This window comes from Coregonus clupeaformis, chromosome 25, assembly GCF_020615455.1.
Source record: "Coregonus clupeaformis isolate EN_2021a chromosome 25, ASM2061545v1, whole genome shotgun sequence".
In the NCBI taxonomy this organism is placed as follows: domain Eukaryota; kingdom Metazoa; phylum Chordata; class Actinopteri; order Salmoniformes; family Salmonidae; genus Coregonus; species Coregonus clupeaformis.
Window position 1 is genome coordinate 7,748,874 of NC_059216.1, and position 20,845 is coordinate 7,769,718.

A 20,845-nucleotide genomic window follows, 5' to 3' on the forward strand; every position below is an offset into this window, starting at 1 on the left:
TTTTTCAGTGACCGCATGTTTGTGGAGTCTGTTTTCCTTTTACACACAGGTGTTTGGAGAAGCAGATAGCTAATTAGCACAGGTGGTCCACTCTGTCTTCTGTCTGTTTTCCGTAAACAAGCGCTGTAACGTGGATATCTATTTTTCCCAGTCGGAGCACGTTTTCTTCCGAGTTCCCAGTTGTCGGAAATCCGATGTGTTTTTGTGTGATTGCATGCTCATTGAAATTTAGCTGGAATAGTTGTGTATACTGTGCACATATGACATTACTTGTTTTTTGTTGTTGCATTTAACATTACATTACAGACATGCTGCAGGTGATTTTGACGTAGGCTGTGAGCATGTCCACAGCCAGTGCCATATGACAGCGTTTCTATGCCAACATTGTTGTAAACACGGTTTCCCCAGTGCCTTGAAGTGAAGCTAACCTAGTTAGCCTGTAAGTGTCCCATTAATTCTTAGCAGTTAAATTATAGCTAGTATTCGAAACAATGCCCAAGAAGAAAGGAAAAAATGGAAAGAAAAGTAAAGGGTAAGACAATTTTTTCTTGGTGTCGTTATAGCTTGAATTGGCTAGCTAGCTACCTGTAGCTAGTTTTACGCACGGTTTGTGTAGCTAATTTACTACAATTCTTTGTCCAAATGTCTAGAAAAGGAAAGAAAGAAGGCAAACATGAGTCAAAAGCAGATAAAGAGTCTGACATTGAGAAGGCAAAGGCCAATGCTGCTCTTTGGGAAGCCAGGCTGGATGTCACTGAACACTCGCGCGTGGAGTACCGTGAAGCTGCCCGCAGGTTGGCACGAGCCAATGAAGAGCTCACTAACCAGCAGTATCGTGCAGAGAAGGACACAGTTGACATAATTACCTTCTTGAAGAGGAAAGATGCCGAGAAAGAAGAAAAGGTTAACTTTTGTCCCCAGATATTTATAATATCCATAGTACATCTGCACCTTAATTTATTTTCGTTGGGGCGTTTCCTAACATTTTTTATTTTATTTCAGATTGCAAGGCTGGAGGGACAACTTAAAAGTAAAAAAAAACAAGCCCTTGAGGAAAATGAACAACTGGTAAGGATTTAGTCTTTGTGAAGGAACAAACTTGGGTAACCTGCCAAGTAAGTCTTCCATAATTTCAAAGAACAGGGAGTGACTAGACAGTTTACAAAAACAGGTCAGAAATGGACCAGGAACATTTGCATGTTTTACTAAAACTGCTGACATCCCTGCCCAGCATTGTAGTCTACAGTGAGGGGGAAAAAAGTATTTGATCCCCTGCTGATTTTGTACGTTTGCCCACTGACAAAGACATGATCAGTCTATAATTTTAATGGTAGGTTTATTTGAACAGTGAGAGACAGAATAACAACAAAAAAATCCAGAAAAATGCATGTCAAAAATGTTATAAATTGATTTGCATTTTAATGAGGGAAATAAGTATTTGACCCCTCTGCAAAACATTACCTAGTACTTGGTGGCAAAACCCTTGTTGGCAATCACAGAGGTCAGACGTTTCTTGTAGTTGGCCACCAGGTTTGCACACATCTCAGGAGGGATTTTGTCCCACTCCTCTTTGCAGATCTTCTCCAAGTCATTAAGGTTTCGAGGCTGATGTTTGGCAACTCGAAACATTCAGCTCCCTCCACAGATTTTCTATGGGATTAAGGTCTGGAGACTGGCTAGGCCACTCCAGGACCTTAATGTGCTCCTTCTTGAGCCACTCCTTTGTTGCCTTGGCTGTGTGTTTTGGGTCATTGTCATGCTGGAATACCCATCCACGACCCATTTTCAATGCCCTGGCTGAGGGAAGGAGGTTCTCACCCAAGATTTGACGGTACATGGCCCCGTCCATCGTCCCTTTGATGCGGTGAAGTTGTCCTGTCCCCTTAGCAGAAAAACACCCCCAAAGCATAATGTTTCCACCTCCATGTTTGACGGTGGGGATGGTGTTCTTGGGGTCATAGGCAGCATTTCTCCTCCTCCAAACACGGCGAGTTGAGTTGATGCCAAAGAGCTCCATTTTGGTCTCATCTGACCACAACGCTTTCACCCAGTTCTCCTCTGAATCATTCAGATGTTAATTGGCAAACTTCAGACGGGCCTGTATATGTGCTTTCTTGAGCAGGGGGACCTTGCGGGCGCTGCAGGATTTCAGTCCTTCACGGCGTAGTGTGTTACCAATTGTTTTCTTGGTGACTATGGTCCCAGCTGCCTTGAGATATTTGACAATATCCTCCCGTGTAGTTCTGGGCTGATTCCTCGCCGTTCTCATGATCATTGCAACTCCACGAGGTGAGATCTTGCATGGAGCCCCAGGCCGAGGGAGATTGACAGTTATTTTGTGTTTCTTCCATTTGCGAACAATCGCACCAACTGTTGTCACCTTCTCACCAAGCTGCTTGGCAATGGTCTTGTAGCCCATTCCAGCCTTGTGTAGGTCTACAATCTTGTCCCTGACATCCTTGGAGAGCTCTTTGGTCTTGACCATGGTGGAGAGTTTGGAATCTGATTGATTGATTGTTTCTGTGGACAGGTGTCTTTTATACAGGTAACAAGCTGAGATTAGGAGCACTCCCTTTAAGAGTGTACTCCTAATCTCAGCTCGTTACCTGTATAAAAGACACCTGGGAGCCAGAAATCTTTCTGATTGAGAGGGGGTCAAATACTTATTTTCCTCATTTTAAAATGCAAATCAATTTATAACATTTTTGACATGTGTTTTTCTGGATTTTTTTGTTGTTATTCTGTCTCTCACTGTTCAAATAAACCTACCATTAAAATTATAGACTGATCATTTCTTTGTCAGTGGGCAAACGTACAAAATCAGCAGGGGATCAAACACTTTTTTACCTCACTGTAAATCATATTAATTGTCCTGCAAGCCTCAAGGCTATACATTGTTTGTCTGATGTCATGTACAGCATCAAAAGAATGTGCTGTGTTGTGTCTGAACAACAGTGTTATTTTTTAATTAGGCAGTCCCTATGCAAATTTATAGAAAACAAGCTAAGAAAACATAAAACTAAGAAACGAATCCCTACATTTCCAGCCATATAGTCTAGATTTATGATATATGGTAATGCTATGCGGCAACAGAAAATAAAACTTAATTAAAATGTGCATGGTCTCAAACATACAAACTAGTTTTGATATAGCCTAAGTTATCCATCCCTCATGTGTCATATGGATTGTTTGTGCTGGTGTGCAACTTTTTTACGGGTTAATTTTGACAGTTGATCACATTGATTGGAGTAAAGATCATCCAAATATCTGTTGCAATGGTTCAACAACAAGGAAATGTGCCGCTTTGGCTAACAGCTGTTTTCCATCTCCATTTCTTACTTCATGGTGGTAAAAATAGGACCCAATAAGCTTTTGAGAAATAAAAGAAGCTCGGTCTGGACCAACTAAAAAAATCCCCATCATATGCCTATGTAGCACTAATTCTGGAAATAAATATTGATGTGGTTGAGCTAAAGATGTGATTTCAAGACATGCCCCTCAAATCCATTTGCTCATTGTGAAGTGATAAAATGGTTCATCTTGAAAATTGACTTAGCTAATGGAAACCATTGCATTAATAGCACTCAAAGAACGTGAGTGCAGTGGCTTTTGTCTCAAAGTAGTCTGACATGTGACTCTGAATGTTGAAAAAGTCAGCCAACCAAACAACTACACTGAGTGTACAAAACATTAAGGACACCTGCTATTTCCATGACAGACTGACCAGGTGATTCCAGGTGAAAGCTATGATCCCTTATTGATGTCACTTTTTAGATCCACTTCAATCAGTGTAGGTGAATGGGGGGAGACAGCTTAAAGAATGATTTTTTAAATTGAAACATGGATTGTGTATGTGTGCCATTCGGAGGGTGAATGGGTGAATGGGCAAGACAAAAGATTTATGTGCCTTTGAACGGGGTATGGTAGTAGGTGCCAGGCGCAACGGTTTGTGTCAAGAACTGCAATGCTGCTGGGTTTTTCACGCTCAACAGTTTCCTGCTTTCGACACCTTGGAGAGTCCATGCCCTGACAAATTGAGGCTGTTCTGAGGGCAAAAGCGGGGGTGCAACCTCAATATTAGGAAGGTGTTCTTAATGTTCTGTACACTCAGTGTATATCATCAAGAGTTTTCCAGTCATTCTATTGGGTCAGTGTCATATTTTAATTACATTTAAAACACTGCATTAGGCAAAACAAAGAAAAGAGAGATGCATCCATAAGCAAAACTTCTTAAGCACAAATCTGGCCATCAGATAGCATTGAGGAGTACACCACATCAGTCACTGGCTTCATCAATAAGTGCATCGATGATGTCGTCCCCACAGTGACAGTACGTACATACCCCAACCAGAAGCCATGGATTACAGGAAACATCCGCACTGAGCTAAATGGTAGAGCTGCCGCTTTCAAGGAGCGGGACTCTAACCCGGACGCTTATAAGAAATCCCGCTATGCCCTCAGACGAATCATCAAACAGGCAAAGAGTCAATACAGGACTAAGATTGAATCGTACTACACCGGCTCTGACGCTCGTCGGATGTGGCAGGGCTTGAAAACTATTACAGACTACAAAGGGAAGCACAGCCGCGAGCTTCCCAGTGACACAAGCCTACCAGACGAGCTAAACCACTTCTATGCTCGCTTCGAGGCAAGCAACACTGAAGCATGCATGAGAGCACCAGCTGTTCCGGATGACTATGTGATCACGCTCTCCGTAGACTTTTAAGCAGGTCAACATTCACAAGGCCGCAGGGCCAGACGGATTACCAGGACGTGTACTCTGAGCATGTGCTGACCAACTGGCAAGTGTCTTCACTGACATTTTCAACATGTCCCTGACTGAGTCTGTAATACCAACATGTTTCAAGCAGACCACCATAGTCCCCGTGCCCAAGGACACTAAGATAACCTGCCTAAATGACTACTGACCCGTAGCACTGACGTCTGTAGCCATGAAGTGCTTTGAAAGGCTGGTCATGGCTCACATCAACACCATTATCCCAGAAACCCTAGACCCACTCCAATTTGCATACCGCCCCAACAGATCCACAGATGATGCAATCTCTATTGCACTCCACACTGCCCTTTCCCACCTGGACAAGAGGAACACCTACGTGAGAATGCTATTCATTGACTACAGCTCAGCATTCAACACCATAGTGCCCTCAAAGCTCATCACTAAGCTAAGGATCCTGGGACTAAACACCTCCCTCTGCAACTGGATCCTGGACTTCCTGACGGGCCGCACCCAGGTGGTAAGGGTAGGTAACAACACATCTGCCACACTGATCCTCAACACGGGGGCCCTCAGGGGTGCGTGCTCAGTCCCCTCCTGTACTCCCTGTTCACCCATGACTGCATGGCCAGGCACGACTCCAACACCATCATTAAGTTTGCCGACGACACAACAGTGGTAGGCCTGATCACCGACAACGATGAGACAGCCTATAGGGAGGAGGTCAGAGACCTGGCCGTGTGGTGCCAGGATAACAACCTCTCCCTCAACGTGACCAAGACAAAGGAGATGATTGTGGACTACAGGAAAAAAAAGAGGACTGAGCACGCCCCCATTCTCATCGACGGGGCTATAGTGGAACAGGTTGAGAGCTTCAAGTTCCTTGGTGTCCACATAACCAACGAACTATCATGGTCCAAACACACCAAGACAGTCGTGAAGAGGGCACGGCAAAGCCTTTTCCCCCTCAGGAGACTGAAAAGATTTGGCATGGGTCCACAGATCCTCAAAAAATTCTACAGCTGCACCATCGAGAGCATCCTGACTGGTTGCATCACCGCCTGGTATGGCAACTGCTTGGCCTCCGACCGCAAGGCACTACAGAGGGTAGTGCGTACGGCCCAGTACATCACTGGGGCCAAGCTTCCTGCCATCCAGGACCTCTATACCAGGTGGTGTCAGAGGAAGGCCCTCAAAATTGTCAAAGACTCCAGCCACCCTAGTCATAGACTTTTCTCTCTGCTACTGCACGGCAAGTGGTACCGGAGTGCCAAGTCTAGGTCCAAAATACTTCTCAACAGCTTCTACCCCCAAGCCATAAGACTCCTGAACAGCTAATCATGGCTACCCAGACTATTTGCACTGCCCCCCCACCCCATCTTTTTACGCTGCTGCTACTCTGTTAATTATTTATGCATAGTCACTTTAACTCTACCCACATGTACATATTACTTCAACTACCTCAACTAGCCGGTGCCCCCGCACATTGAATCTGCACCGGTACCCCCCTGTATATATAGCCTCCCTACTGTTATTTTATTTTACTTCTGCTCTTTTTTTCTCAACACTTTTTTGTTGTTTTATTTTACTTTTTTATTAAAAATAAATGCACTGTTGGTTAAGGGCTGTAAGTAAGCATTTCACTGTAATGTCTGCACCTGTTGTATTCGGCGCATGTGGCCAATAAAATGTGATTTGATTTGATGAAGGAATGGGAGCTTTCTAAAGAGAGCTGTTGATCATTTAATTTATCCCTGTCGTAAGTTTATAGAATAGCATTTATAGAGTTATCTAAAGAATATAAATTAGGCATAACAATATAATCAAATAGTTGGTAACCTATAATTTAGTCATCATGTACATGATTGTGGGTGCATGTTTTGCTTGCCTTCAATAACTTTGGCAATTTTTGTCACATTTTTGACTGGAGTGTACACAGCAGCAGTTAAACTGATTTCAGCCTTTCTGACTGATCTGTTCCCGAAGTTGGGTTGGGTTGCAAAGGCCGGACTTCATCTAAACTTTTTGATTTTCGTCCCAGCTATTATAAGTGGTTGTTTTCCTCCTATTCCTGGAAGCTATGGTAATTTTTTTCAGAAAATCTGAATAGATTCTATTTCTGAAATGGCAACTGCCATCTCACGTACAAATATGTAGTGGATACACACAGATGGTGTACATTCTCAAAATGTTCATTGTATACGTAGCTAACAATAGTGGTGTATACACTATTTACACCTGCTGTATAGAGTTACATTATTGTCTATGTCTCCAAAATTCAAGATATATAACTATATGATTGGTTGTTGCAGGTTGCAGAGTACACTCTTAAAATCAATAAGCTGGAAGAGAAGTTTGAGAAGAGATCCAATGAGTTCAGGATGATCCAGGGTGAACTGAAGACTATCAAGGAGTTTCGAAAAAAGAAAGCCCAGATGGAGCAGGAGTTAAATAGTGTGAGAACAACATAGACAGAAACCTTGCTTGACACCCTGAAGTACCACTCTTGATTGTGTATGATTTCACAGTTCTATCAATGATCATCAACTCTCTACTTTCTAGATTAAAGAAAGCATGTACATTGCGGACAGGGAGCACAAGGAAAGCCTAGCTAGAATGGAGCACAAATTCTTCAGTGAAAAGGTATGATGATGGCTTCAAATTGACACATTATTTTGTACATGCACTTACAGTTCCAAGGAGGTGTTGCCAGTGCAAAATAAACTTGGGGAAAACTAGCCTTGAGCTAATAAAAAAGTATTGGATTAAATGGGTAAAGATGTTCAGGTGTAAAAGGCCTAACTGAGCAATAGAGAGGCGGGAGAGAAACAGTGAGTACTGTGTGTTCCCTTGCAGGTTCGCCTAGAGAAGGAGGCCGAGCAGAGGATCGCCCAGCTGGCTGAGAGGGCCCACAATGAAGCCATTGTGTGAGTGTCTCCGCTGGCCAATTACATGCTAATTTTACTTTTCAAACTGCACCTTCAGGTCAGGGGAAAAAAAAGAGGCAAAATACATAATTTGTGAGGGAAAACAAGGTTATTATCTTGACTACACCAGTTTGTCTTCCTCAAGATAGTGTACATCACCTAAGCCAATGATGACATCCCCAGCAGTTCCAGAATGCCTTGCAGGGAAGAGTGTTCTGGTTTGGAACAGAGTGTGGGGAAGACCTCTGTGTGCTGTATAGTTCTAAAGCCATGTAGGCTGTCATTGTGAATAAGAATTTGTTCTTAACTGACTTGCCTAGTTAAATAAAGATAAAATAAAATAAAAAATATGAGGACAGACTAGGGATGTACTTTGAATTCTGTGTGTTTTATGGTCTATAAACTCTTCAACATTGACACTGAATGTGGCATTTATCATCGATTGCATTGCCAATTCTAGACCTAAATCCTTGGCCATATATAAAGTTGAAATGCATGTAACCTGTGTTTTCAGACAGAGCTGACATTGACCCAGTTTGTCTCAATTTGGTGACTAAGCGAGAGTGACTCAAAGGAAAATTAAAACCAGATCCTTCCCAGTATTCTAAGCTTGGAATTGAATGTCACTTATAATTTGCTCTAGTCTACCACATCACCAGACTGCTCCCTATCCCGCCACCAAACCCAATGCACCACCTTGATGTTGTCGAAGTGACTTTAGACTGATAGATAACAGAGGGGGAAGTGCCAGTTGTACCTCAGAGTTTGGCACCTAACATAAAAAACGGTGCATTCCTTGTTTCCTACACTAACAGCCAGTTGGACGATGCGTCACGCTCAGTGTTCAAGGAGAACGTTCGTCTCAGTGAGGCTCTCAGCTGCCATATGAAGGAGGTAGATGACCTGAGGAAGATGACTGTGTCATTGGCTGAGGAAAACACTTCCCTGGCACTGCATAAGGTACACCGGCACCATGGCACGTCAAACAGAGCAGTGGGCATTTTCATGCACTAGCAGGGCCTGGACAAAATAATTTGTATTTATTTATGTGGCAGATCTCCAGTGGACATACAGTATTTTAGATGGTATTTCCCCTGTTTTATTTATTTTTGATGACCCCATGTTTGTTTTACTTGCGGCCCCTCTTTCCCCTCACCTCCACAGTACGAGCCAGTATCTCGGTGGCTGGTAGTTGTGATGAGTTTCCACTGGCTTCTGGGTTCCAAGTCAGTGGCTTCCCCCTCAGCATTTCTGGCACTGTTTCTCTAAGGCAAATAAATACAGTGTACCGTAATCTCATCCCTGATTATGTCGATAAAGCAAGGATAGGATTAAGTCACCCCAGCTCAGTATTTCTTCCAATCATTCTTCCATTCTTAATCCTTTTTCCGTTTGGCAGTTAAGTCCCCCAAAACATTATCCATTTATCAAAATGCCATTTAGTGGCTTTAATGAATTACGTTACTTTGGAGAATGCCTTATGTATATTTTCATGATGATCTCAACTCTTATTTTAAGACTAACCCCTCAATCTTTCCTATATTTTCCACCCCTAGGAGACCAGTGAGCTGATGATAAAGGAGAATGTGTCCCAGGTAAGGGCCCAGAATGAGGAGATAGCAGAGCTTAGGGGGAAGGTGGGGACCTTGGAGCAGGCCCTGGGGCTCATGGTGGGGGAGTTTGAGAGAGACAAGGAGGAGACGCAGCACCGAGCCCTGGTTAGCACCCAGGCCGGCCAGGTGGAGCTGGATAAACTGCAGAAGCTGCTGGCCATGAGGGAGAAGGAGATGGGGCGAGTGAAGCGGCTGGCGCACAGCATTGTGGAGCAGCGCACAGAGCTGGAGTGCTTCTTTCAGGAGGCTTTGGGCCAGGTGAAGCAGGAGATCCAGGCCAGCCGGCTGCAGTACAGGCAGGAGGCCCTGGAGGCCTACCGCAGGAGGATGAGTGAGGCCCGGTCAGGCAAGCAGGAGTACCCCCGCATCCGCACCTTCCACAAAACCCCTCACAGCACCAACAGTGTCTACACCGACCTGGAAGAGGCCGAGAAGTGGTGAGGCCTGCCTGCGGTCTTTACCACCACTTACTGTACATTTCCCCATTGCACTGGTAGAAACTGTTCCAACTTGGAAATCTATTTTTCCACTACACTTGTGTTTCAGGAATAATCTCCAGAGCAACAAGGTTGACATCTCTGAACTCACGTGGGAGCAGAAGGAGAAAGTGCTTAGACTGCTGTTTGCAAAAATGAACGGACAGAAAGCAAGGTAACAGCTAGCTACTACATTGTGTGGGTCCTGTGTTGTCTGCCAGCAGACATGCTCATTGTTAGCTTCCCTATTTTCTCATTTCTATTTCTACTGCGTTCAGTTTAGAATGATACCATCAAATTGGAATCATTAAACATGAAAACGAAACCACTAGCACAATAAATGTTGAGAACAAAACGCAGTGACACCATAAGAAGCATGAGCCGTGCTGCAGTCTGGGAGAGGGCCTTTATTTGTGACTCCTCCTTTTTAATGTCTTAAACAGCTCTTTTCTCAGCAAAAGAGGATACCATAAAACATCAGTTAGGTTTAAACCAATTTTCTTTTCCGTCCAGCGGCTTAAAAAGAATGAAGAAAGAGTCTGGGCACAATAGTAAAAATAGGGCCAGCCACAGAGACGTGTGCTTGAAAACAAACATCTGGCCACGCAGATTTGCCTTCAGCCTCTTGGCCCCACTTCACGTGCACAAGGGGTTTATTTCGTTTTTGAACGCCTGTGGTCAGGGAACCGCTGGCAACATTAATTTTAAGTTGAGTGCAGGGGATCTGAATGTATAAGGGGGTATTGGAGGGCAGAGATGTGCATTCATGGCAATGTCAACATTTCCCTGGCATCTAGCCTTGCAAACATACAGCATTTGGCAACGTAGGATGAATTTACAGCAGTAGAGTATGAATCATAATGACCTGATGTAACCCTTACAAGGCCTTTCTGCAGTCAACAGCTAGAGAGAGAACAGGTGCCACAGTATGGTAAAATATGCCTTTTTTAAATGTACAGCATTTCAATGCAACTTATTTAGCAGGAAACAGAGTCAACCTTTGGCGTTGTCTGCGTCCCCAGAGAAAAACCAGAACGACACTAATCCCGGGTAAGACACCAAAAGAATGCTTGAGGACATGACAGTCCTGGTTTTTGTCTTCATAATTACAACGCTTCGGTAGATTTATGTCCAACAGAGCATGTTTAGCCACCGAAACATTTAGCAGTGAGAGTGATTCCTGAGTGTGATTTATCAGACCTTGTTGATTTTTTTGTTACATAATGACATGTCTTGCAGAATTACAGAGGAGCCGTCCCATGTGCCCTTCATCACCCAGGCGCCTGTGTCTAACCTACCCTCGAACCCCAGCGCCCTGCCGGATATCCAGACCACATGACCTCTCCCTGCAGTGTTAGTCGGTCTGAGAAATGTGCTTGTCCAAATGAAGTGTCTCCAGAATTATGTGGATGGTTATGTGAAAATTGCTTCTATGGTATTTTCTCATTGTCATGAATTAAAGTTTACTTGAACTTAAACAGACAGACAGGGGAAAAAGACAGATGGACGATAAAGGGTTCAATTTAAACGGATGGATTTTTATTAAAATGCAACCTGGACGAAATGAATAACTGCACCACAGCAAGTGTGCATAACACATTTCAAATATTCAGATGCACTGAATGTATGATTAATAGTGGCATCACATTTGGCAGCTACACAATCATCAACATCAAAATGCTGGTGAGGCAGTATACTTTGAACACAGATGTTGCATACAAAGAAAAGATATGCAAGCACTTTACACTGTTTTAACTGCTCCACAGTTATTTGCATTGTTTCCTAAATCGTAACATAGATACAGACACAATTAGTAGAAACGTATACAGAACAAAGGAACCGTCATTCAATGATGAAGCCAAACTATTGATCCATAGTGAGTGAATTAATCTTGAAATACCATTGAAAAAATAAAATCATTTTGGGTCCAAATTCTACATTAAGGCTTGTCAAATTACTATGGGTAATTATCAACTCATGGTGACGGGACTGCACAGTAGTTTTTGACATTTTGCTTCACAAAAGACATGGGGAAGTGGGATCGTTCTTTCTCCAGACCCTTTAGCGTCCCATGGTTGGCATGGAAACTGCAGGAGTTTTCACGGTTGCGTCTTCTGCCTTCCATTGTGAAGTAACTGTTTTGATCTGTGTGTAAAACTGGATGCCCTGTAGAAAGCAGAGACGACATTATAATAGACTGCTCTGTAACTATGGCATCATGACCGTATTACATAACAGAAAATGAAATGAAGCTGAAAATCTGGACTCAAGATAATTGGCTTTGATCAGCCATCACTAGGACTGAGTGGTTTACATCATCAGTCAGCCACAGAAACTCACTGAATAGAGGCCCCAACCTACAGTACAACCCCTTATTAGGACCAGCCATACTAACTACTGTCTGTCTTCAAAGACCTTGTTACCATATGTCAACTGATACTCACTTGTTTGCCGTAGAAGTTGGTGTCTCCTCTGAAGGAGCCTCGTGAGCCAGTGAAGGAGAACATGGGTAGAGGAACAGGGATGGGAACGTTCACCCCAATCTGCAAAACACAAACTTCCATTACCGCATTGGAAACAAATACCCCTTCAGAGCAACTGAATGAGTAACACTGGGAGAGGAAGGTGTACTAAATGCTAGTTCAAAGAACAAACAATGCATGAAAAATGAGTCACAACAATCCCGAAAACCATTGCTTGTGTTCACAGTGTTGAAAGCATTGCATGCGAGAGGGACAGAAGAACTAAACAAAACATTTTGTTTTTGAGGCCACTGGAAACTCATGGTTGGTCGAGAATGTTTGAAAATGCAGGAGTAATTTTGGACACGGGAGTCAAGCCTTTTGGCTGAGGGATGGAAGAATCAGCAAACACAGGACATAGCGGAGGCCCACATTTTGTTGTGTTACAGTCTGAATTTAAAATGGATTGAATTTAGATGTGTGTCACTGGCCTACACACAATACCCCATAATATCAAAGAGGAAGGAAACCATTCAGGGATTTCACCATGAGTACAATTGTGACTTTAAAACAGTTAGAGTTTAATGGCTGTGATAGGAGAAAACTGAGGATGGACCAACAACATTGTAGTTACTTCACAGTACTAACCTAAATGACAGAGTGAAAAGAAGGAAGCCTGTACAGAATAGAAAATATTCAAAAACATGCATCCTGTTTACAATAAGGCACTAAAGTAAAACTGCAAAGAATGTGGCAAAGAAATGAACTTTACATCATGAATACAAAGCGGTATGTTAGGGGCAAATCTAACACGTCACTGAGTACCACTCTTCGTATTTTCAAGCATGGTGGTGGCTGCATCATGTTATGGGTATGCTTGTCATCGGCAAGGATTGGGAGTTACAGTGGGGGAAAAAAGTATTTAGTCAGCCACCAATTGTGCAAGTTCTCCCACTTAAAAAGATGAGAGAGGCCTGTAATTTTCATCATAGGTACACGTCAACTATGACAGACAAAATGAGAAAGAAAAATCCAGAAAATCACATTGTAGGATATTTAATGAATTTATTTGCAAATTATGGTGGAAAATAAGTATTTGGTCAATAACAAAAGTTTCTCAATACTTTGTTATATACCCTTTGTTGGCAATGACACAGGTCAAACGTTTTCTGTAAGTCTTCACAAGGTTTTCACACACTGTTGCTGGTATTTTGGCCCATTCCTCCATGCAGATCTCCTCTAGAGCAGTGATGTTTTGGGGCTGTCGCTGGGCAACACAGACTTTCAACTCCCTCCAAAGATTTTCTATGGGGTTGAGATCTGGAGACTGGCTAGGCCACTCCAGGACCTTGAAATGCTTCTTACGAAGCCACTCCTTCGTTGCACGGGCGGTGTGTTTGGGATCATTGTCATGCTGAAAGACCCAGCCACGTTTCATCTTCAATGCCCTTGCTGATGGAAGGAGGTTTTCACTCAAAATCTCACGATACATGGCCCCATTCATTCTTTCCTTTACACGGATCAGTCGTCCTGGTCCCTTTGCAGAAAAACAGCCCCAAAGCATGATGTTTCCACCCCCATGCTTCACAGTAGGTATGGTGTTCTTTGGATGCAACTCAGCATTCTTTGTCCTCCAAACACGACGAGTTGAGTTTTGACCAAAAAGTTCTATTTTGGTTTCATCTGACCATATGACATTCTCCCAATCCTCTTCTGGATCATCCAAATGCACTCTAGCAAACTTCAGACGGGCCTGGACATGTACTGGCTTAAGCAGGGGGACACGTCTTCCACTGCAGGATTTGAGTCCCTGGCGGCGTAGTGTGTTACTGATGGTAGGCTTTGTTACTTTGGTCCCAGCTCTCTGCAGGTCATTCACTAGGTCCCCCCCGTGTGGTTCTGGGATTTTGCTCACCGTTCTTGTGATCATTTTGACCCCACGGGGTGAGATCTTGCGTGGAGCCCCAGATCAAGGGAGATTATCAGTGGTCTTGTATGTCTTCCATTTCCTAATAATTGCTCCCACAGTTGATTTCTTCAAACCAAGCTGCTTACCTATTGCAGATTCAGTCTTCCCAGCCTGGTGCAGGTCTACAATTTTGTTTCTGGTGTCCTTTGACAGCTCTTTGGTCTTGTGACTGTTTGAGGTTGTGGACAGGTGTCTTTTATACTGATAACAAGTTCAAACAGGTGCCATTAATACAGGTAACGAGTGGAGGACAGAGGAGCCTCTTAAAGAAGAAGTTACAGGTAATTGAGAGCCAGAAATCTTGCTTGTTTGTAGGTGACCAAATACTTATTTTCCACCATAATTTGCAAATAAATTCATAAAAAATCCTACAATGTGATTTTCTGGATATTTTTTTCTCAATTTGTCTGTCATAGTTGACGTGTACCTATGATGAAAATTACAGGCCTCTCTCATCTTTTTAAGTGGGAGAACTTGCACAATTGGTGGCTGACTAAATACTTTTTTCCCCCACTGTATATAGGATTAAAAAAACTGAAGAGTTAAGCACAGGCAAAATCCTAGAGGAAAATCTGGTTCAGTCTGCTTTCCAACAGACACTGGGAGACAAATTCACCTTTCAGCAGGACAATAACCTAATACACAAGGCCAAATACACACTGGAGTTGTTTACTAAGATTACATTGAATGTTCCTGAGTGGCCTAGTTACAGTTTTGACTTAAATTGGCTTGAAATCTATGGCAAGACTTGAAAATGGCTGTCTATCAATGATCAACAACCAACTTGACAGAGCTTGAAGAATTCTAAAATAATAATGTGCAAATATTGTACAATCCAGGTTTGCAAAGCTCTTAGAGACTTACCCAGAATCGGTGATTTCAATAAATTTGCAAACATTTCAAAAAACATGTTTTCACTTTGTCATTATGGGGTATTGTGTGTATACGGGTGATTTAAAAGAAATTTTAATCAATTTTGAATTCAGGCTGAAACAACAAAATGTGGAATATGTCAAGGGGTATGAATACTTTCTGAAGGCACTATTTATGCTTTAAATATTTAACAGGTCCAAAGGAATCCCTTTAATTTAAGATTTCCCGTCCTGTAATCCTACTAGGAAAATGTATTTCTATGTCCCTGTTTTAATAAAAAAGGCACATATTTGCTGTAGCTATTTATAGTCCACATGGGGCGGGGTGGTGAAGGGAAGAGGGGGCAGAAGTGTTTGGTTTAGAGCAGAAGCAAATAAGGCTATACTTGCCATGGAAAATAATGGTTGTTGAGTGTATGTTTTAGAATAGATGTGCGATGTCCTCCTTGTTTAAGGTATAGACATGGTAGAGGGTATGAATGCCTCCATTCTCCCAGGAAGTAGGGACACACACAGGTCCACAGACACTCACCTGGCCTACGTCCACCTCGTGAGTGTATTTGCGTGCTGTGGCTCCGTTGGTGGTGAAGATAGCTGTGCCGTTGCCATAGGGGTTATTGTTAACCAGGCTGATGGCGTCATCCAAGGATTCAGCCTCAAGGACAACCAGAACAGGCCCAAAGATCTCCTCAGTATAGCACTTCATCTGAGGCTAGGAGACAAAAAGGAAATGACCGGATTTCAGGATATGGACAGAAAATAACATCAGCATACTTTTGGGCAGTACAACTAGAAGATTTGCACCTGCAAGAACACACTTACTGTGACATTGCCGATGATGGTAGGCCCCACAAAGTTGCCGTTCTCATAGCCCTCGACTTTGACGTTCCTGCCGTCGAGCAGCAGCTGAGCTCCCTCGTCCACCCCACTCTGAATCAGGCTGTTGACCCTTTCCTTGGCCTGAGGGGAGATCAGGGGCCCCACATCCGCACCTGCCTGGTCCCCTGGGAGGGTTCCCGAAAAACAACCTGCAGTGAGAACTCTCCCTCACAGCCACACACACGAGACACACATGTACACACAAATACACCTTCACCCGCAGACACACAAACACTCAAAAGCCCTGCCAGGGTGAGGGGCACATTGAGGCACTCCCTCTAAAATGGCTGTTTAGGGGTTTCCTGTGCAGCCACACAAATTAGAGTGTTTATGATTGCCAATAAGGGGAATCATTCATTCTTCTCCTCCCCATCAAGTTCTCTTAAGCTTTGGCCACAAATGTCGCCGCAAATTTGCAGCATGAGTGACTCAACAAGCCCTCTTTCCCAGCTCAGCCCCATCTGAAGTTATGGTACAGCAAGAGGCGAGAGGTGTGGTTAGGGCGCATGGGTGGCCTTAAGAGGGTGAGCAGAGGGCCCCTTAGGGATGGAAAGGGCGGGAAGTGTGGGCAGGGTGAGAGGGTGGGGTACCTGCGTTAACTCGCAGAGCCTTGGCACGTTCCACCAGTTCAGGCAGCCAGCTGCGGGCCTCGCCCACCAGGATGGCCGTGGAGAGAGCCATGCAGCGCTGTCCTGCTGCCCCGAATGCCGCACCCACCAGCTGGTTCAGAGTGTTCTCCTTATTTGCATCAGGCATCACCACACCATGATTCTTTGCTCCCTACAGCAGAGCATAAGGGTGGGAAATGTTTAGCCTCCTGTCCCTCGATCTGAATACCCATGATCTGAATACCAGGGAAAAGTGATCCAATTCAAATAATGCACATTACGTCTCGATCAGACCGACAGCTTCATTGCGTTTTGGAACACCAGCAGTACATTCATTTCCAATGGAACGCTGCACTGCAGAGGCAGTTGCAGTGCGTTCTGTGTGGTGCATACGTTGGATATATCCAAAGTATGCATCAAATTGTATGCATAAACTTGACAGAAATAGTAGCAAAAGGGGAATTATTAACTTTTGTTGCACACATATCAAGTTCAAATGTTGGATTACATAATGGAAAAAGTTTGACTGCAAAATGTATTACGCAGCATTGATGCAATGCCTTCAATGTGGTTGCATGCAGATTAGATCAGAGATGGTCTCGAAAGTTCATCCTCTCAAAGAACAATAAAAAGTACAATATTGTAAGTGCTTTATATTACGTCAATGCATTTCATTTGTAGATCATTATTGTGGGAATGTGTCAAATAAGATAAATGACACATTTCCACTCAATCTTTTCCACAAAGTGTCTGGGCTGTCTGGATCTGAATCCCTGTTTCATCTGTACAGCTAATCAGCCAAGGTAGAAAAGAGAAGCAGAGGACAACATTCAACAATCGTTTTTAAGCCAACACTGCCACCCTCTGTTCATTAATGGCACAAACTCACCATGTTGGACTGTACTCTCTTGCCGTTTTTAGATCCCCTCTCATAGATGTACTCTCCGGCTTGGTTAGAGCCCACGAAGCTGATGGCCTTGATGGCCGGATGATCACAGATGAAGTTGACAGCTGGGAAAGACCGGAGCAGGGATTCATTTTGCATAGAGCACTGACAGGCCAGCCATAATCTCTCCATTATCTCTCCACTTTGTAATGCAACAACAACATCAATGCATTGTAAATGCATGTGAATCAAAGCATAGAGACACAGTGATTATTCAATTATTCACATCACAGCACCAATGTCTCCAGATATAGCTTAGAGAACAGCAGGTGATGGGACATTTAGCTTTTTTCTTACCGTCGTGCTGGCCATGGATGATGTTCAAGGTCCCGTCTGGCATCCCAGCATCCTGCAGCATCTTGGCCAGCAGCATGGTGCAGGCTGGCACCCGCTCTGAGGGCTTAAGCAGGTAGGTGTTGCCACACACCATGCCCATGGGGAACATCCACAGAGGGATCATGGCAGGGAAGTTGAAGGGGGCGATGCCAGCACACACCCCGATGGGCAGGCGGAAGGTGTAGGTGTCCATGTCTTTGGTGATGGAGGGCAGAGTCTCCCCCAGCATCAGGGAGGTGATGCTGCATGTGTGCTCCACCACCTCTGGAGAAGAGACAGTGGGTGTCATTCAGGTACAGAGAACACTGGGTCAGTCACAGAATGTGTGTGTGACTATCCCTCATATGGAGACTGAGTCACATTAGTGATAGACCAAAGAGCTCTTTATACTAGTGACCTAGACCCTTAAATAATGTACTGATTAACCATTTCCTTGGCTGCAACAAGTATTAACAGAGGCTAATAGACCATCTCTCTAAATGTTGCCCTTTGGAAAAGCCAGTGCACATGAGACTTACGCAATCCTCTGAACACATCCCCCTCTGCATCTGCCAGGGTCTTGCCCTGCTCCATAGTAATGCTCCTGGCAAGCTCTTTCTGCAAAACAAGACACATACACCATGAGCTAACACGCACATCAAATCAGTTTAATTTAAAATGAGTAACTCAAGCTAAGCAACAGCAGCTGTAAACAAATAGTATGGAGGCATTGTGGTGTTCCTCCTTTCTTATCACCTAAGGACCTAGTAGCTATCATGTTTAAAAGTGTGCCATTGAGAGTAGGGTTCATATTAAATCAAATCCATGCTGAATTTGTATGGTATAAAATATTCAAATTAAAGGGCATGCAAGGGCGGTCTTTGGACCCCAAAACATGACAGAAAAACAATGTGCAACCAAAAGTGCATGACGTTAAACGTGCAACAGAGAATTATGAGATTTGACCTTTGCTTCTAGCGATATTGTATCATATGTACTACAAGTTCTTGTCCCTGCTACAGACTTACAATGTTGTCCTTGATAAGCTGCTGATAGCGCAGAAAGATCTGTTGGCGCGCCAAGATGGAGGTTTCAGACCACGAGTGGTAGGACTGTGAGCAGGAGTCCACAGCAGCCAGCATCTCTTCCTGTGTAGCCTTGGGGACGCGGGCTATCACCTCGTTGGTGGCCTATAACAGTCAGAGGGAAGAATTCATTAGTGGGTGAACTGTAACCTGATTATAAAAATATATATTTGATTGGTATGAGCTGTGTGCTCAGCTTGAGCAGATAACTTCAACACATTATGATCTGACACACACTGACAAAACCATCAGATCGGGCCATTTCATCAAAAATATTGCAATCTAGAGGAATTTCTTTGACTCTTGAGAGTGCTCTAATCTCATTCTAAACCTCTATGATATGAGCAAACTAAAAGCAAAGGAAGGCCGAAGGAGCAAAGTGTCAGCTAACTGACCTTTGAACTTTCATGCAAAAGCATTCTTGAGAATTATAACAATTTATTGCACACCTATATGTATACTCATAAAAGTCTAGCTCTTTTTATTTTACATAATAGTAATGGACCTATAACCTTGTCATTGCTGAAAACTTGGACAATTTTGTACAGCAACTGGATAACATAATATGCTGAAAGTCAAAACTCAGGTAACTGATTAACCAGCTAAGTAGACCTTAATGTAAAGTGCAGCAGTAGGCTGCACTTTACAAGGTGTTGTTTGTGCATTGTGACACATGTTCTGTGCATCAACTAATAAAATACGATGGGTAATACAATTTAGAAGACTATATTTGAGCTCTTTTAGGCCTAGTTACTTACCGGATTGTGAATATCTAACCATTCTGAAGTCTTGGATTCAACAAACTTCCCATCAATAAACAACTTTGTGGTGGGCTGCGGGGAGAAATGTTTAACATGTTAAATTTCTATCAGAAATACAGATCTGTGTGACAATTAATCCTCTAGAGGTAATCTGTTTGTAGTCATATACAACCACCATCATTCAACTGTATTATTAAACTGTTATTACTGACCACTGAGGAGGAGTAACACATGCGCTTGACCTGAAGAGGTACCTGCTGAGAGGAAGCAAGTGGTCAGCTGTAAAGAATACCTCATCCATGAGTTTATCCATTTATTGTGAATAGTATCATCTCAAATGTCAGCTATATAGCATTAGAAGCAAAGGACTACTACCTACTTCCAGGCCTTCTGTTAGGACGGGAGATTAATGTACAACTATGGCAATCCGGAATGTCATAGAAGTGCAACAGGGCCATGAAGGTGCACATGGGGGTCAATTTTACAGTGATTGTTGGAGGGATTACTAAAAGTCAAAAATGTATCAATTAAACAATTTAGCTGGAGAGCACACATGGGAGTCATAGAGCTGTACAAAGCTTGACAGGCAGCTGCATATGATAAGCACATACTTTTTTCCATACAAAGAGCAGGAGAGGTCTAAGGAGGAATGGTTCCTTAAACTTAGTGACCCACAGAATAGACAAGAACAAGACAAGAGCCAAGCCATATGGCATCTATCACTTTGTAAACAATGTGAAACATTTCAAAACATTGGTGGCACCTTAATTGAGGAGGTCAGGCTCGTGGTAATGGCTGGAGCAGAATCAGTGGAATGGTATCAAATACATGGTTTCCATATGTTTGATGCCATTCCATTGGCTCCATTGTGACCATTATTATGAGCTGTCCTCCCCTCAGCAGCCTCCTGTGTTTCAAAAGCTGTTAGTGTCTTGATTGACTCTTGGGTAAAGCAATATAACATGAGTTCTTACCCCTTTCTTCAACAGTGATCTCATTACAGTCGTTGCCATGATGAAAATGTGTTTATTGCTTGATTTATCCCAAAATAATGTCCCAAACCCCCTTCTAGGACCGTGGCCAGGAGACACCCTTCAAACTTACTCCCTCAACTACATGGATTTAAAAGAAGGAACTGTCTAGAAATAGCTGCTCAGTTATTGGCTTAGAATAAGACCTCCCACAAAAATATAAACC

At 43.3% G+C, this 20,845-nt stretch overlaps 2 protein-coding genes across 7 annotated transcripts; one reads left to right on the forward strand and one right to left on the reverse strand.

Moving 5' to 3' along the window:
• Positions 1 to 190: 190 nt before the first annotated feature.
• On the forward strand, positions 191 to 11,688 carry LOC121539295 (basal body-orientation factor 1-like). Of its 3 annotated transcripts, none has more exons than XM_041847677.2 (11): positions 191 to 532; positions 651 to 903; positions 1,003 to 1,068; positions 7,048 to 7,191; positions 7,298 to 7,378; positions 7,592 to 7,662; positions 8,478 to 8,622; positions 9,219 to 9,712; positions 9,822 to 9,926; positions 10,733 to 10,801; positions 10,991 to 11,688. In XM_041847677.2, the coding sequence occupies exons 1-11, from the start codon at positions 492 to 494 to the stop codon at positions 11,088 to 11,090; spliced, it is 1,569 nt and encodes a 522-aa protein (XP_041703611.2). In that variant the 5' UTR covers positions 191 to 491; the 3' UTR covers positions 11,091 to 11,688. The 3 variants fall into 3 exon arrangements, with proteins under 3 accessions (XP_041703611.2, XP_041703612.2, XP_041703613.2); XM_041847678.2 differs by having other exon boundaries at positions 10,736 to 10,801; XM_041847679.2 differs by lacking the exon at positions 10,733 to 10,801 and having other exon boundaries at positions 192 to 532.
• Positions 11,269 to 20,779, reverse strand: LOC121539294 (methylmalonate-semialdehyde dehydrogenase [acylating], mitochondrial-like). 4 transcript variants are annotated; one of them, XM_041847675.2, is made up of 13 exons: positions 20,623 to 20,707; positions 20,028 to 20,153; positions 19,861 to 19,905; positions 19,646 to 19,720; positions 18,831 to 18,992; positions 18,342 to 18,420; positions 17,785 to 18,087; positions 17,431 to 17,552; positions 16,524 to 16,713; positions 15,877 to 16,058; positions 15,587 to 15,766; positions 12,196 to 12,294; positions 11,269 to 11,917 (listed from the first exon to the last, which is right to left on the reverse strand). In XM_041847675.2, exons 3-13 carry the CDS (start codon positions 19,879 to 19,881, stop codon positions 11,813 to 11,815), a joined length of 1,518 nt encoding a protein of 505 aa, XP_041703609.1. In that variant the 5' UTR covers positions 19,882 to 19,905; positions 20,028 to 20,153; positions 20,623 to 20,707; the 3' UTR covers positions 11,269 to 11,812. The 4 variants fall into 4 exon arrangements, with proteins under 4 accessions (XP_041703609.1, XP_041703610.1, XP_041703608.2 ...); XM_041847676.2 differs by having other exon boundaries at positions 20,024 to 20,153; XM_041847674.2 differs by lacking the exon at positions 20,028 to 20,153 and having other exon boundaries at positions 19,861 to 19,902; positions 20,623 to 20,779.
• Between the last annotated feature and the right edge of the window lie 66 nt (positions 20,780 to 20,845).

Coding starts and splice junctions, on each gene's coding strand:
- LOC121539295 (XM_041847677.2), top strand. CDS start 492: ATGCCCAAGAAGAAAGGAAAAAATGGAAAGAAAAGTAAAGG. Junction 8,623..9,218: donor CTTCCCTGGCACTGCATAAG/GTACACCGGCAC, acceptor TTCCACCCCTAG/GAGACCAGTGAGCTGATGAT. Junction 9,927..10,732: donor ATGAACGGACAGAAAGCAAG/GTAACAGCTAGC, acceptor CAACTTATTTAG/CAGGAAACAGAGTCAACCTT.
- LOC121539294 (XM_041847673.2), bottom strand. CDS start 20,661: ATGGCAACGACTGTAATGAGATCACTGTTGAAGAAAGGG. Junction 19,906..20,622: donor GATCACTGTTGAAGAAAGGG/GTAAGAACTCAT, acceptor GCTTCCTCTCAG/CAGGTACCTCTTCAGGTCAA. Junction 19,721..19,860: donor TGTGTTACTCCTCCTCAGTG/GTCAGTAATAAC, acceptor TTCTCCCCGCAG/CCCACCACAAAGTTGTTTAT.